We start from the raw sequence: 17,715 nt of genomic DNA on the forward strand, positions 1-17,715 counted from the left end.
CTGAGCCAGTAGGCAGCTCCCAGTGCCTCTGGTGCAGCTGACAGATTTCTCAAGCAGCAGCAGAGCAAAATTTACAAGGTTCTACTCAATTTTCATTACTGCTCTTTGGAACCATATGGGCAGTAGTTAAAATATCAAGAATATCAATTTCATGCTACTGCTTGGGAAAGCTGTAAATGACAACAAAGGCAAGCCTAGAGTTTTTAATGCCTGGGGAGGATCAGAAAAAGGAGAGCCTGGGGAAGAGACCTCCTCCTCCCGCACTCGCAATAGCTGGAGAGTAATGAATGGGGAAAAGAGACAGAAATCTCCATTTCCTTTCCAGCATCTTAGGGGGTGAGAAAGAGAGTATGGAGTTTCATGTTCATCTGATACCTGTGAGTCAGAACTTGACACAAAGGACGGAGCCCTCAAACACATGACATTCTGGTAGAAATCCCTCTTCCTAGCATTAGGCACAACATGGCTGTGCTTCTCACCAGCTCATTCCCATCTCAAGGCCACTTTCTGGTGGGGCCCTCACCTTACATCCTTTTCTTTAATGCTCTAACTATAAACTTACGAACTACAGGATAGTTAAGCTCTGGAATAGGCTTCTAAGGGAGGCTGTGGACTCCCCATCTTTGTATGTTTTTAAGAACAAGTGGGACAAACACTTGATCCTGCCTCAGTGCAGGGAGCTGGGCTTGATGACCTCTCAAGGTCTCTTCTATGATTCTGTCTCTGTCTGGTTAGTAGGCAAGCTAATAGGTGTCTGGTGAATTTTCAACATTTATCTGCTCCTGGTATTCAACACACTGGGACAGTTTGCCTTCTCCCAATGTACATTCTCCTACCCACCTCACCTGTAAAACTGAAAGAGCATGGAGAAAGAGAAGGGAAAGCAAGAAATACAGGGCATCCCCTAAGGCAAAAGAAATTTCCTCCATTAACTCAGACATTATTAGGCACCTCATGGATGATGACCTGGGTTCCCTCGTTGGACAAGTAACCAAGGATCTCTGAACCTTGAACACTCTGTGGAGCCTATTAGGGCATTTTCTGCCTCTCCTTTTGGTATGTTTGCTGATGAGCATTAGGCCTTCCACGTGGTGCTAAGGCAGAAGATGAACTGGTGAATGGCCAAAATTACAGAAACACAGTTTACGGTGGGGAAATAATTATATAGTAAGGGTCAAAAACTGCCTTATAATGCACACAGATGGCTCCCATAGATGTCAGTGATACGAGCCTCCTGTGTACATAGCCCACTGCCTATTGTTTCAGCCCTGTAGCAACAATGCAGGAAACAGACAGGTGAGAGCTCTGCTGCTGTCCTGCCTCATTCTCTGCAAAGGTAGCAGGAGCAGCAGTGTTGTGCAGATTCCTCTTAACACTCTGTGTAAGTGTTTGCCGCGGGGGCACGGAGGATCTCACCGGCCCATGCACTGCAGAACACTCTCCAGCAACAGGATTTTTTTCTTCCTTTTTCTTCAGGGCTTCACTTTTATTTCTTCAAACCAAAATTGTTGAACTTGTGTTATACAATCAACCATCTCCTTTCCACCTGGGGGTCTTCTACAAAGGCCTATCTGCTCCCTGTAGGATTGCGCTTCACAGGACATCTGCTTAGAGTCTGGGCGAACCCCCTGACTCCCTTCTCCATCTTAGCCTGCTCCCTACAGATTTATGCTCTACATGCTGTCTTCCTCAGAGTCATACGTATCAAACTGGGTTCTTTTCCTTGATCCAGGGACTCCTGCAGTTCTCAACTCAACTACTTGCTGGCTTTTACAAGGACCAGGTGATGTTCCAAGTTATCACCTGAACCCTGATCTCACAGCCTCAGCTGGAAGGCAGCTGATTAATCACAGGTGAGGCTGGGCCCAACTCCCCTAAAAGGCCAGCCACCCTGTGCCCGACAGTAAGCTTCAAAGCCCCTCTGCTCGCCCCCTCCTAAAATTAGAATGGCATTTGGATGCTCCCACTTTGACAAACTAGGAGCCATAATTATACCTTCTCTCACCTTCCCATGCAGCCCACACTTTGACTTGGTCACTTTCAAGCTTTTCAGATTCAATTCTCGATCATCACATTCACCCACCCAAAATATCAGAAGTCAAGGCTTTAAAAATAAATGAACAAAAAATCCTTTGAAAATCATGGAATTTAGACTTAATTGTAAATACAGAGTAGTTAACACTTGCTTTTAAAATCTCTGATTTATATTCATGATTACATGTAACAGTTCCATCCTGTATGTGTGGCAATTTTTTTTTAATTGTTAACTCATATAAACCACAATATCAAGGGAGAGAGAGAGAGACACACACAGATTGACAGACATATTAATCCAAATTGAAATTTCAGCAGCATACCACCCAAACTGAACACCCAGGCTGGTTCTGTCTTTGATTAATACTGTTGTCTTTTGTCTCTCTAGGCCATTCCCCACAGAAGAAAGTGTTGATGATGAAGATATCTACAAAGGCCTTCCTGATTTACTAGAGTATGTTGTAAATCTTTAAGCAGAATGAAAGCTTTTAGTTTTCTGATATGTAACTATTATTTAAATGACGTGATGAAATACACTGTTCTAAAATAAGTTATTTTATCTGATTGACTAAGGATTGATTAGAAAGGAAGAATTAATTGTCCAGAAAAAAGCACCTTAGTTTAATGATTGATTTTCATACATATGAAAATAAGATTTCATGAGGGGGTCTGGTGATGAATTGAAGTATCAGTGCACTCTCTAGAATTATTTGTTTGTATCATCAGAATGCTTACGTTAAATGACAGCATCAGTGAATGCTTTTCCCTGATCCTGCAGATAATTATGTGTATATGTATTTTTATTCATGTAAGTAGTCCCACAGAATCCAATGGAACTCGTCACTTGAGTAAATTTCCACATGCAGTTAAGGGTTTGCAGGATGCTTGCTGTTTTGGGCAGAGTCCATTGCTGTACAAGGGAAAGTCAAAAGAAAAAGGGTTTATATTTTAGCCATCCCGCTTCTTCTGTTTGAGTAGCAGAGCAGGCTATAACAGACCTTGACATTCTCTCACTTTACAATGACTAAAATCTTGTGAAAAATCCAAATGACATGTATAAATTTAGCAGTTAAAATCCCCGAGTCTAACAATTTACAATGCAGAAAATCATACAGCTCTGCCAAAATTTGTATCTATAGCAATATTATTAAACACAAAATCTTAATACAAAGGGATAGAAATATGATTTCAGCAAGAACAAGAAGTTTGGTATGACATACAAAAGTTACCATTTAAGATTTATAGTTTTTTGCAATATGTGCATCAGCATTAAAAATACACCTCTACCCCGATATAACGTGACCCAATATAACACGAATTCGAATATAACGCAGTAAAGCAGTGCTCTGGAGGGGGTAAGGGGGGGCTGCTCACTCCGGCGTATCAAAGCAAGTTCGATATAACGTGGTTTCACCTATAACACGGTAAGATTTTTTTGGCTCCCGAGGACAGTGTTATATCGGGGTAGAGGTGTATAGTTCCTAAATATGCTTCTAAAATAGAAATCTATTACAGTATTAGGTGCAATAGCCTCTATTTTGATGCACTGTTATAGGATTCACATGTAAAAATTTACAATGGATTTATTTCGGATTGGTTATTATGTCAGGTAGCATGTACCATATACTGGATTATAATAGTTAGATGCTCTCTAAAATATAGATCTGAAACAATTGGAAGAAGTATGTATTTCATAAGAAATATAAATAGTTCGAGAGAGCTGGGGTTTCTCCCTAACTAGTGAAGTTTATTTTACAAGAATAATTCCACCTTAATGATCTCTCTCTCTGGGTCCAAATGGTGTTGGAGGAACTGACAGTCCCATTTAGTACATGGGGATTCACTCGTTTTAGGATAGATTTTAATTTGACCTGACGCTGAGGCCCATCTGTAACTTAGGTAGCAAGAACTCGGTGCCCCATTTTCTCCTTAGAAACCTTACTACAAGTCCTGTCATGGTTCGAAACTTAATTCTTTTTCTTCAAACTTGTGTTAATTTTATAAAGTCAGATTTTAAATGTGTTGAGGTTAAAAAAAAAAATCTTATTGATTGTATAGTCCCTTTGTGGTTTAGTTCAGTTTGAGAGTTCTTTTTCATTCATCTGTTTTAGATTTACTGTAAAAACCCAGACACTTGGTAAATTCTGTTTCCTAGTGTTGACTCTATAATCCCTGTTCAATACACTGATCCTTTATGTTGTTGCTTTTCCTTTTTTTCTTTTAGTGAAAGTGGTGGCGATGAGGATGAAGAGTTATATGATTGTGTCTATGGAGAAGATGAAGGTGGGGAAGTATATGAAGACTTAATGAAAGATGAAGCAGCACATCAACCTGTATGATTTCTATTTTTTGAGTGACTACAGACATATTCATAAAGAAATAGTGGTAGTGTGAAAGTAAAATTTTTACTAACATTCATTAAATAACTGTTAGCTGTTTTCACTAACACTGTAAGTAATTTTTTTAAATTTAGATATTTCAAATTTGCTTTGTTGTTATGGTTGAGTTCACATTTGTGTACAGTAACCATGTAACATATGCAGTGGATCATAACATCATCATCCTGCTATGAAAGCCAACATTCTCTTACATATAAAGGGTCAAAGATTCACTCTGGTAATTCTTTCTGTGAAAGAAATACTAACATTATTTCAACAGTAAAAAGAGAACATTAAAATAAATTGTTATTTAGTTAAGATCCAGTTAGGTATGGATATTAAGATTTGTTAGCTACTTGAGTTAAGACCATTTGAAAAAATACTCAAAAGAATGCTACTTAAGAAAAGAGAAAAGAAAAGTGTTCCCCATATAATTTTGGCCATTTTGCAACATTAGTCATGAACTAGTTAAATAGAGAGCTAACATGTATATTGTACATGTAGATATACATGTGTGTCAGTTTTACAAAACTGCCATGAAAATTTACATGCCCATGCACAAAATTTAGTCAATAGCTATATTTAATGGACTGGTAATTGGGAGGGGTGTGATGTCAAAACCTGTTCTAATAACTTACTATCCATCTCTTTACAAGCATTCATTTGGCTTACCTGCAAAACTTTAGTGTGCTATTGTGATGACACACAATTTTCAAGGAAGTTGCGTGTTTTAAGGTGGAAGCTCACCATCTACATTTTCAGATTGAATTCCAGTGATATAGTAACTTGGAGAAGTGAGAAAATGAAAAGGTCTGAAGGTTGTTTTCCTGTGTTCTGCTGCTATAAAAGCAGCAAGTTGTAGGTATCTTGTGTGGTTCATACAATGTGTTTTTGTTGTGATCCTGAGAATTTACCATTATGTCGTGAGAAGACTATTTCCTTGGAAAGATTTTTTGACTTGTTTCAATATGATTCATGTAAGTCTAGACTCTGCCAATTACTATGCATCTTAATGACAATTTAAGAGCATCATCACTTTTTCTAACACATTTTTATACTAAGCACATTTTACTTTAAGGTACTGATGTGATGCAAGTTTCTGAAAGTAAAATAAGTGATGTGTAAAATATTGTGAAACTTGGGAGCTTCAGTTTGTAGTGGTTTATGTTTTGTTTAGATTTGATCAATTCCTGAGGTTTGAGTTTTGGGGTAACCTATACCAAAACTCAGTTAAAAGTACAAGTTTTGCATGATTTCAATATATAACCATAAGTCAGATCAAGCAATTGGGCCCAGTTGTTTGCTTGAAATATGTGTGAACTATAGTGGATCTTTCGATGATCTTAGTCTGAGTTTGCAATGAAACTCAGAACCATGTGAATTTCAGGTATCATTATGGATATTTCTCCCAGTCCTAGCAGTTGATGACGCCTGACATTTTTTCCACTTTGCAAACTCTCTGTTTCTTTCTTGCCTATTACAAATGAAATACCATCGGGTATGCAGCTTTAGTGGACATAACTGGGTGAGTTTAGGAGGGAATGGCAGCCGTAGTCTGAATTTGCTTGTGGGAAGAAAAAATAATACTAAAGATCTAAAAATGTTTAATATTAATTTCCTAATTAAAAAGAATAGTAGATTAAAACATGCTGCATTATGTCTACATATTTTTATATCTGATATGGTAAGAATGGATGTATTATGTTTGTTTCATTGGCATTGTATATCTTTGTTGGATTTGATGACTGTCTTAGTATGCAATCATTTATTATTAGATTTGCAAATGTGATGCACAGTAACATTACACATTGGCACAATTCTTTCATTTGAGTCCTTTAAATGAAATTCACTAGCATAGAGGACTTAGAGGTGACTTGCAATTGCAAATCAATTTTAAAAGAATGAAACTGCTTTAGAAATGTGTGTTTGGTGTTCTAAATAGTTAGAGAAGAATAAGTATCAGTTTAAAACGATACCTTCCTTTTTTATTTGATGTGACTGCCTCACAATGTAAACTAAGGTACCTAAGTTTCCTGTGCCAGCAGACTGCTGCCACAGAACAATTTTTTCAGTGTACTGAGCAGACTATTGTTGTTTTTTTCCCCACCCTTTTTAGTCCCTTTGACCATTGTCATTACTTCCTGCATTCAAATTCCAAGATATTGTAGCATCTGCTATAGATGGCAAATTGATGTGTTAAATAGTAACACTCACAAAAAGAGCCCGCTTGGGCAACCCTAATTTGTGTTGTGTGAGCACTAACAGACAAGATCAGTCCTGTTGACTCAGGCTCTTCATTGGGGCTGCTCTCATGAACTAGTGCTCAGCAACATAAATAAGGGTTGGTCCCAAGCTATACAAACCGCTTTTGGAAATGTACTACAGTGCATACACGTTTTATTTACAAAATAGCTCACAAAGAAGAGATTAAAGATAGACTCCAATCAAAATAATAATTTGAAACCCAAAAACTTGTTTAAAAGGAACTGACATGGGTAAAGTGTGACACTCCCTCCAATACAAACCTTTGATAGCAAGGAAATACCACGTTTGGGGACAGCTCTTAATCATAACTTAATGTCCATACACCAGGTTGCCACTGACTGTGACAGACTCTGCATCCTCACAGAGAACTTCATTCTGCCTCAAACTGATAAGGAAATGCACCAAACACAGCATCTTCCCCACACTATCTAAATTTTTCTCACTAGGCTGAAGGAAATAGGTTTGAAGGAGGGATTTGCAGGAAGAGAATGAAGTGGTTTAGTGTGTGGGAGGGAGGAGGCAGATGTAGGGAACTACTTGAAAGAAGGCGTGGAGTGATAGGCAGGGGGAAAAATACACAGACGACATGAAGGGGTTGGGGAATAGTAGTGTGACTTTTTGTGTCTGAGTGAGTGTCATTGCTCTTTAGTAACTAGACTATGGAGTGGATGTAGACTTTCTACTATGATCAACAGCTATAGGAGTCTTCCTTTAGCTCAAGGGTTAGAGGCTAGTGTGCTTTTTTTAAGCTAAAGTCTCAGGGTTCTAGACCTGACTTTCTCTTTGTGAAACAAATATATCTAGTAATTGTCTTTGTCTGCTGCACATGGATTCATTACAGTAGGCAATGAGCTGAGATACAGGCAGGGCAACAGTCATGAAAATCCTTGGAGATGTGAATGAGGAGCTTGGATAGAATTTGGAAGGAAACAGGGAACAGGTGGGAAGACTTTAGGGGAGACAAGTTACATTATTATTGTTTTATTATTTGCTGAGGTTTTTTGGGTGTGGAGAATCCAATCATGACAAAGACATGCACGATAAATGTCCATGCAGGAGCAATCCAGGAATTGTGTCCAGTCCCCAAGCTAGCCAACACCTGCCCAAATGTTTCTTTAAGAATCTTTCGAAACACATTATTTCATATTTGTCTGTATCCTGGAAAAAGAACTTTGATACCTTGGAATTCTGAACTCCAGCGCATGCATTTTGTGCTCAGCCTTAATAAGCCCGATGTTGCATTGGGCCCATGATGTTCAAATCTAACACGATCACCAGCTTCTGCTCTGTGTGATGCCCCAACATGCACTATATTGCTGATCTCACACCTGCAGGAAACTGAAGCAGGCCTGTTAGGGTAAGGCAATCCCAGAGTCCTGTAAAGAACAACAACAACAACAAAATACAAAGATTGCAGGATAGAGCCCTAAGATCCAGCTACTGTCCTTGACTCAGAACAGATTATGAATATGGGCCTAAATGCAAGTCCCTTTCAAGGAAAAGGTAAAAGGAAAAATTATAAACAAACACAAAGAGTTAGATGCGAGCCCATTACTCACAGCAGTTACTGGCATGAGAGTCTCATTGATTTTAACTATTATGAGTAACTTCTCACTGTTGTGAATAAAGGCCCAAATTAAATAAATATGGATCTATATTTCATCTTAATCTCATTATATTATTTTTAAAAGTATATAAGAAGGATTAAGTTATTGTTTACCTTAAAATATAACATACTGAATGCCAAATTTTATCAAAGTTCAAGGACTACTAAAATTCTAGAAGTTGTCAGCTAATTGCACTTTTAAAAACTATTCCCTTTGTAGTTGTTACAATCTTTTGAAGCTGCAATACTGAGAAATTTCCAACAAGCAATGTGTCTTAGTAGCCAATCAGTAAACAAATAAGAGTTTGTTGTACAAGAGGTGTCCACAAATGATTTAAACTTAACTTGCTTCTAATTGCAGAAATGTACTGAAAATGACATAAGAAGCTGTTGCCTTACTGAAATAAAACAGACTGAAGAGAAATACACTGAGACTTTGGAGTCAATAGAGAAAGTAAGCCACTGAACTTTATGCTAATAGAATAGTTATTTATATAGTAATAATGTAATTGTATAATGGAATAGAGAATATATTAATCCAGTCAATGTTTACTTTTCTTAACAGTTTTTCATGGTGCCATTGAAAAGGTTTCTGTCAGCATCAGAGTTTGATATAGTGTTCATCAACATTCCTGTAAGTAATCGTATACTTAAAGAAAAAGGCAGAGAATTTGTGTCTGGTTATCATTTTGTGCAGTCACATGCCATTGAACAAAGTGATGACTTGAAATGTGATGTGCAAATTCCCCTCAAAGCTTTTTTGAATATGCAGTAGGATACTGTACATCTTAGTGAAAATGATTTTAGACCTTATCTTTTTATAGTTACTGTGAGGGAAAAAATGTTGCATACAGCCACAGTAGATTGTCAGCAATAGTATGGACCAGATATTCCACTGGTATACATTGGAGTATATTTGTTGATTTATACCGACTGAGGATCTGGCACTATAACCATACAGTAACTCTTAGAAGATCTGTTATATGCAAGTATTTTATTGATTGAATTTAAGTTAGACATTAACCATGTATGAATTTCCTCACATCCTTCTATGCGTAATAGAGAAACATAGATCATATTTTGTGTAGATAAGATGGAAAACCTCTCTTCAGAAATTTACAAAGCACATGACCATCATCAGCCTTATACTTGAGCGTTGAATCAGTGTAGAGAATGTTTACACAGTACTTTGATTTGCAGGAATGCTTCTGAAGAGACTTTATAGCAAGCTTGCAGATTCTCACTCATATCTGCCCTCGATGTGTTGTCACTGAAGACATTTAAAAATCAATATAGCTTACAGCCTTATACTCAGAATTTGACAGGGAAAGTTGTAAAAAAAAAAAAAAAAAAAAAAAAAATTCTGTAATCTAAGAAACTTCCTATTGAGTTGAAATGTGTTGAGGTTACCTGTGTGAACTCCATATGCTTTGGGAAATCACATTTACTTTTGGAGACTTTGCAATCCAGCATACTCACAAAAAAGGTGCAATTCATACTTTTTTAAGTTGGTGCTGATAACTTACAGTTGCAGGAATTTAGTAACTGTCTTAGGCCTGATCTATGGTCTGCTCTACATTACACAGTTACTTCGATGTAAGTCACCTTGTGGGGACCTATGTGTGCATGTGTCTACACTTGAATTTGTCTCTGGCCAATGTAAGCATCCTGTTTTAAGGAGGAAGTAAAACCACCTCCCCAATTGGTGTAGAACCATGGTTGCCTGACTGAGGTCGATACAGTGCGAGTATAGGAACCTTTGTTGAACCTGGAGGTCCTCTAGCAGCTGTCTCATAATGCCCCATTCCCTGCGACAGTGATCGCTTTGGCCACAATTTTAAACTCCATTGCCCAGGAGTCAGAGAGACCAGAAGCCTCCCTGCCCCCTTTAAAGCCGCCTGTGTGTTTTTTGGAATGCCTTTCTCGGATTGCCCACCTTGGTAAGCATACCTAGTAGCTCACCCTTCTTGCGTGCAACTGCCTAACTGACCACTCTGGCTCCACATATTAAATGCACCGCTGCCTGGAGTAGACAGGAAGTATTGGATCTCCTGGATCTGTGGGGAGAAGAGACTGTGCAAGCATTGCTATGGACCAGCCACAGAAATGTGGACATCTACAAGTAGATTGCATGAGGGATGCAGACAAAGGGGTATGACAGGGACCAGCAGCAATACTGCATGAAACTTAAGGAATTTTGCCAGGGAGGCCACAAACCCAGGGAGGCCAACAGTAGATCTGAAGCTGTGCCACAGACCTGCCGCTTCTACCAGGAACTGCATGTCATAGTTGGTGAAGACTCCACAGACTACTGTGGTTCCTCAGAGGAGTGTGAGAGACAGACCCCTGCCATGAACAGTGAGGAGGAGGAGTATGGAGTGCAGGGAGGAGAGTCCAGCCTTACTGCAAATCAGGACCTGTTTAAGACTCCTCCACAGTGTAGCCAGTCCTGCCAGGTGAACGTGAATGAGCCAAATGAAGGGGAAGGGAATTTGAGTAAGTTTGTGCATGCATTTTTCCTTACAATGTTTACCCTTAAAGATGGTGCCTGGCCCATCCCCAAGTGAACAAGAAAAAGGCATTGACTATTCACTGTTTTACTCATACAAGAAGTGATAGAGGTACTACAAACAGTGGTAGAATTGGCATGTGCTTTCATTCCCCCATGGATTAAGTGGGGCCATGTGGAGCACTTTGTTTACATGTCTAGGGATGTGCCTTTTATCCTTCTGAGCGATCTCAATACAAATTCCATGAAGATACTCTGCAATCCTTTCCTCAGGTTTTTAGGGATGGCTGTCTTCTTTCTTCCTCCATGGCAGGACACTTTCCAATGCCACTCTGCGATGAATTCAGCTGGCACCTTTACAGTCAACAGGCTTGAGGTGTACGGGCCTGGGTGGCTTCGGGATGCCAGTCACAGCTGTGTTCTCTGTGCCTTTGTCACCTTCAGGAGTGAGATATCAGCTAAAATCACCACCACCTGTGAAAAATAGTGCCAATATTCAGTGCCATTGCTCTATAGCTGTAACCATGGAAATAGAGACTGAAATTTTATAGCTTCATGCAATAGAAAATCCTCCCCCCGCCACCACCTTTAGCAGGCCATACTCCGTTTGTGCTGACGTGACCCAAAGCTTAAGTGTTAAAAGTGTCCATAGGAATAAGGGTAGGGAGTTTTGAAACATATGGTTCCCTTTCTGTTGTGACTGTAAATCCAGTGGTACCTGCCCATTTTTATCAGCAGCTTCTGGGCATGGTGGCCTTGAGAGGGTGCCCCTTCCACACCTGCAGAACACCTAACCCTGATGAGGAGGAGAAAGAAGAGGAAATGTTGCATTGGACCATGAAGAAAGGACTTGCGGGGTCAATATGACCAACAGAATGGGAATTGACAGGCAGAAAACCAAATGCTGCAGATCTTGGTTAACCTATATGTCCACCCTTTTCAGTCTTGGAGAACTCCACAGTCACTGCTTCCTACACTCCCAAACATACCACATGGCATCACGGAGTGCATCAATATCCTTACCACTCCATGCCAGAGAACAGCTAGGAAAACCACAGCTTCACATACACAGATTGTGGATCACAGTCTTTTTATTTGTAGCCACAGTGGTCTATATCTGTGCACTCAAATGGACATAAATATTTAAATCCTTTCTAATTTTAAATTATCACCCTGTTAAGTTATGTTAAACATTTGTGTAATGTTGCCTGTAGTTATTTTTGCACATTGACTTTCTGCACAGTTTTTCCACCACTCAGTAAAGTTCAGTTTGTGGAGAATGAAATTTATCTTTCTTAGTTCACAACAAATATTGCAGAATGCATAGAGATAGTCAAAGCAAACTGTAATTGTAAATACACATCTAACACCACAGTATTCATAATTTCAGGAAAATACCTAGTCGTGTTTATAATTGTACAGCAAATGCTATACAATTCTTAACAGCACCAAAGCTCCAGGCCCAGAGAACACTGCTGTGGCTGACTGTTAAAATGCTCTTTCAAAGCCTCCCTCACCCATATAGCTTTGTGTTGCTAAGAATTGTATCCACTTCTGCCCTCTACCCTGGTGGCAGCTTTGCCTCACTAATATTATGCAGGACACAGCAAGCAGCTATAACCATTGGGATATTTTTCTTACTGAGATCCAATCTAATGAGTAAATATTACCAGTGCCCCTTCAATCTAGAAAAAGCATGTTCAACTGTAACTTTGCATCTGCGGAGCCAATAGTTAATCTTTCCTGGCGGTATTGAGGTGGACAGTGTATGACTTCATGAGCCAGAGGTGCAAAGGGTAGGCTGAGTCCCCCAGAATCACTATCAGCATTTCAACTTCGGCAATGGTAATCTGCCAGCAGGGAAAGAATGTCCCTGCTTGCAGCTCTCTGAACAGTCCTGTGTTCTTAAAGATGCGAGCATCGTGCACCTTCCTTGGCCACTGGTGATCCATCAATGTTTGCATAACCAGAGAAAAATAGCGCTTTCTGTTGATGTATTCTGTAGCAAGGTGAGCTCATGCCAAAATAGGGATAAGCATGCTGTCTATCGCCCCAATGCAGTTTGGGAACCCCATTGCTGCAGATTCATCCACTATTTCCTGCAGGTTGCTGAGAGTCACAGTCCTGCACAGCAGATGATTAATGGTCCTACAGACTTGTATGACAATGGCCTCTCACTATAGATTTCCCAATTCCAAAATGATTTCTTCACTGACTGGTAGCAATCTGGCATTGCAGCTTCCAAATTTTGATCACCACTCAATTCTCCACTGAGGGGTGAGCTCAGCACACAGATCCAGTGATGTGGGCTTTTGCATCTAAAAGGTCTGCAGCTACTGTTCCTCATCCTAAACCTGCTTTATGATGTGATCCCACCAGTCAGTGCTTGTTTCCTGGGCCCAGAGGTGGCGCTCTACCATCTGTAGCTGCTCTATGAATACCAACAATAACCTTGAATTGTTTTTCATTATGCCCCTCAGCGAACTGTCCTTGAAGAAATCCTCATGTCGCCCCATTGTTGTGGTACTTCCTGCAGGCCTGCAAAGACAGGAGAATCATGCATCCTGTAGAGGGCAGACACTGAAAAGTGCTAAAGAATCATAGAATATCAGAGCTGGAAGGGACCTCAGGAGGTGATCTAGTCCAACCCCCTGCTCAAAGTAAGACCAATCCCCAACTAAATCATTCCAGCCAGAGCTTCATCAAGCCTGACCTTAAAAACCTCTAAGGAAGGAGATTCCACCACCTCCCTAGGTTACCCATTCCAGTGCTTCACCGCCCTCCTCGTGAAAAGTTTTTCCTAATATCCAACCTAAACCTCCCGCACTGCAATTTGAGACCCTTACTCCTTGTTCTGTCATGTGGTACCATTGAGAACAGTCTAGATCCATCCTCTTTGGAACCCCCTTTCAGATAGTTGAAAGCAGCTATCAAATCCCCCCTCATTCTTCTCTTCTGCAGACTAAACAATCCCAGTTCCCTCAGCCTCTCCTCATAAGTCATGTGCTCCAGCCCCCTAATCATTTTTGTTGCCCTCCGCTGGACTCTTTCCAATTTTTCCGCATCCTTCTTGTAGTGTGGGGCCCAAAACTGGACACAGTACTCCAGATGAGGCCTCACCAATGCCGAATAGAGGGGAATGATCACGTCCCTCAATCTGCTGGCAATGCCCCTACTTATACAGCCCAAAATGCCAATAGCCTTCTTGGCAACAAGGGCACACTGTTGACTCATATCCAGCTTCTCGTCCACTGTAACCCCTAGGTCCTTTTCTGCAGAACTGCTGCCTAGCCATTCGGTCCCTAGTCTGTAGCAGTGCATGGGATTCTTCCGTCCTAAGTGCAGGACTCTACACTTGTCCTTGTTGAACCTCATCAGATTTCTTTTGGCCCATTCCTCTAATTTGTCTAGGTCCCTCTGTATCCTGTCCCTATCCTCCAGCGTATCTCCCACTCCTCCCAGTTTAGTGTCATCTGCAAACTTGCTGAGGGTGCAGTCCACGCCATCCTCCAGATCATCAATGAAGATATTGAACAAAACCGGCCCCAGAACCAACCCTTGGGGCACTCCTCTTTATACCGGCTGCCAACTAGACATGGAGTCATTGATCACTACCCTTGGAGCCCGACGATCTAGCCAGCTTTCTATCCACCTTATAGTCCATTCATCCAGCCCATACTTCTTTAACTTGCCGGCAAGAATACTGTGGGAGAGCGTATCAAAAGCTTTGCTAAAGCCAGTTATCTCATCATAGAAGGCAATTAGGTTAGTCAGGCATGACCTGCCTTTGGTGAATCCATGCTGACTGTTCCTGATCACTTTCCTCTCCTCTAAGTGCATCGGAACTGATTCCTTGAGGACCTGCTCCATGATTTTTCCAGGGACTGAGGTGAGGCTGACTGGCCTGTAGTTCCCCGGATCCTCCTCCTTCACAGGTTTGGGGGATTTTTTAAAAAGGCACAACAATTTTGGGGTATTGCTGGATGGAGAAAGTTACATCATGAGAACTTTACCTCTAGCTCCAGAGATCCCTGGGAAAGTCATTTCTTTCCCACAACACATTGTGAATGTTTCCCAAAAGGCATTGTGCCGGACGGTGGCATGTGGCACTTTGGGATACAGACTTGTGATGCACCGCACTTTACATCGACACAAGCACACCTAATGAGTACGCATAGCACTTACGTGAGCAGCCAAATATGCACATGAGTGATGTACTAGCTTCAGTGGCTGTTCACTAATGTAACTTGCGTCAAACACAGTTTGTGTGTAGACATGGTCTAACAGTATTTCTTGAGTCCTTTAAGGAAAATAATGGGCCACTTCACCATGATTGGTCCCTTGAAATATGTGTTTACTATTTAGACTAAACTATCTGCTCCACCGTGTATTTAGCTGTTACATTCTGAGTACGTTTCCAAGACCTGAAGAAGAGCTCTGTGTAAGCATGAAAGCTTGTCTCACTCACCAACAGAAGTTGGTACAATAAAAGATATTACTTCACCCACCTTGTTTCTCTGATTCCATGGCACAAGTCTGGGAAAATGTATCCCTATTTTAATATATGCACCTTGAAGCATTTCTATATATTGCATTTGTAGCTCTGACTGTTATCTTGTACTGTCATTAGGTACTGGTTTTTATATACTGGTCTTGAACTGAAAATCTTAAAATTTCTGCTGCAGTATAGCTTGGCTCAAATATTTCTTCAGCATCCTTTTCTTATTCCTGTGCCATTAGTGGTCCATTGTATTAAGAAACTCATTGCGATTGCAGTTAACTTAGCACCAGGATGCCACTAATTGACCAATGTAATGTACAAAACTGGTTTTTCACAGCTCAGGGAAACGAATCATTACTTTTGTCTTGTCACTAAAACATTGACTTGACTTGCTTAATTTTAAAATTATCATTATAAAATGAAGATGAACTAACAGTGCACATTTCTAGTTGGAATAAATTAGTCTTTAATAGGTCTCTGAGTTTAGTTTCCCTTGTCATGTTGTATGGAAGATCCGGCATTTCAAAGCAAATGTTGAAATTTGCAGCTACTCATAAGTGATCTGTGTCTTAGTTCGTTGGAATTAACAGATATACATGGAGACACTAATCTTCATTCTGGAAGCTATGGGGTTCTATTTGCATTTTAATTTTTTTCTTATATTACTGTTTTTAAGGAATTGGTGAAAACCCACAGAAGTCTAATGCAGGATATTTTTGACTCCATTGTAAACAAAAATGACCAGAACCTGTATCAAATTTTTATTAACTACAAGGAAAGGTAATATTTATACACTAACTTTTACATACTTTAGTGATAACCTACACTCAGTCCATTGAAGTGTTTCTCTATGATTAAATACTCCATAAGTATTTATATAATTGAACTGGATATCCATGGGTAACAGCATCAGTATATGTAATGGGCTTTGAATGTGGAAAGTACCAAGGAAGTGCTATTATTATTTTATAGAATGGATTGTTCATTTTCCTCCAAGTGTTTTTGTCACTGCTTTTTCATTTAAAAATAGCATCCATATTTTATATGAAATCATATAACTTATTTTGCACAGCTTCTGGCATAAAAACTATCTTCGAATGCTTTATAGAGATAAACAATACAGGTACAGAGATAAAATAATCAGAGCTGGGGAGAGAAATAAAATAAGGCAGAAAGATACAGGCAAGGCATTCCAGACGGCAGAAAGGAGGACAGAAAGAAGGATAAAACAGGCTGAGGAGAAGAGAGGAGAGTCTGAGGGGATCCATAGAAGGTGTTAATGAAGTCACTTCTGAACTGGAAATTGAAATAATTGGGGAGCCAACTGAGTTGTTTGAGAAGTGATGCAGTCACACTATGCTTGTGAGAGAGCAGGTATAAGCTAACAGAAAACGCCTGAATCTGGAAAGCTGGATTTTGGGGAGATGATGGGAAAGGAAGTTGCCATAATCACATTGAGTGGTAATGAAGCCATATATGAAGGTTTCAGTAGAGGAGGAGCTTATGGCAGTGGTATGTGTGTGTGGGTAGATGGTGACAGACTGAGGGAAAGGGTGATTATTGGAAGGATATGGGCAGTGAAGGCAAATGGCAGGTCTGAGTGTAGAGGGGAACTACAGGAGCAGGAGTTGGGTCTCAGGATGCTCCTTTTCTCCAAAAGAAGCAATGTAACTTAAGGAAGCTGAGAGGAAACTACAAGTTTATTTTGTCAAGGGAGGAGAGATACTGGGTCTAGCTCTATTTGTACTGCAGTATAGGTTTAAAATAATAATTAAAGGTGAAAGATGTGCAGTTAGTATCATCACTTTTGAAGTGGAAGCTAAGGCTAAACAGAAGATGATCAAGAGGGAAAAAAAGATTAAAAATAGAAGGCAAGAACTGAGGCTTGTAGATCCCCAAAGATGGAGCTTGCAGTTTAAAGAGGAATCACCTCTAAAGATTTAGAACAGTTTGAGAAGAGTGGAATGAATTGTTGCTGAAGGGAACAGGAAGTTCCTGGTACAAACCTGGATTCTTTTCAGTAGCTTTACAAAAATCAAACAGTGGCTACCATGCTGATCTCTGACTGCTGTTAAGAATTTCTTGCATTTACATATGTTAGCTATTATCTTGACCCAAAGCCTCATGGAATGTAAACTCAATAGAAGCTGTTAAATCAGTTTGCAAAACCTACTGTTGCCGTAAAAAGAGTGGATGTAATTAATCCTGGGCTAATCCTATGTAACAGAATTTATTCATTGCATCCTTTGAAATCTATCTCTTAACATTGTAAATACTAATGGCTCTGGTGCTGTTAAGGAGCAGTTACATTGCTTTGCAGCCTGAAACAAATGCTTTATTGTGTCAGTGTATGCATGTCAGTGTTAAAGTGAATTGAACAGGAGTACTTGTGGCACCTTAGAGACTAACAAATTTATTAGAG

The 17,715-nt window shown here is 40.0% G+C and overlaps 1 protein-coding gene across 1 annotated transcript in view; it reads left to right on the forward strand.

The window, feature by feature from the left end:
* LOC112109983 (guanine nucleotide exchange factor VAV3) overlaps positions 1 to 17,715 on the forward strand; it is a 238,231-nt gene that overhangs the window by 95,904 nt on the left and 124,612 nt on the right. Inside the window, exons 4-8 of the mRNA XM_024204746.3 lie at positions 2,423 to 2,488; positions 4,259 to 4,367; positions 8,645 to 8,737; positions 8,849 to 8,917; positions 15,970 to 16,073. Of these exons, the coding sequence (XP_024060514.1) occupies positions 2,423 to 2,488; positions 4,259 to 4,367; positions 8,645 to 8,737; positions 8,849 to 8,917; positions 15,970 to 16,073 (441 nt within the window). The remainder of the gene's footprint in view (positions 1 to 2,422; positions 2,489 to 4,258; positions 4,368 to 8,644; positions 8,738 to 8,848; positions 8,918 to 15,969; positions 16,074 to 17,715) is intronic.

This window comes from Terrapene carolina, unplaced genomic scaffold (assembly GCF_002925995.2).
Source record: "Terrapene carolina triunguis isolate 2854851 unplaced genomic scaffold, T_m_triunguis-2.0 Scaffold210, whole genome shotgun sequence".
Classification (NCBI taxonomy): Eukaryota; Metazoa; Chordata; order Testudines; family Emydidae; genus Terrapene; species Terrapene triunguis.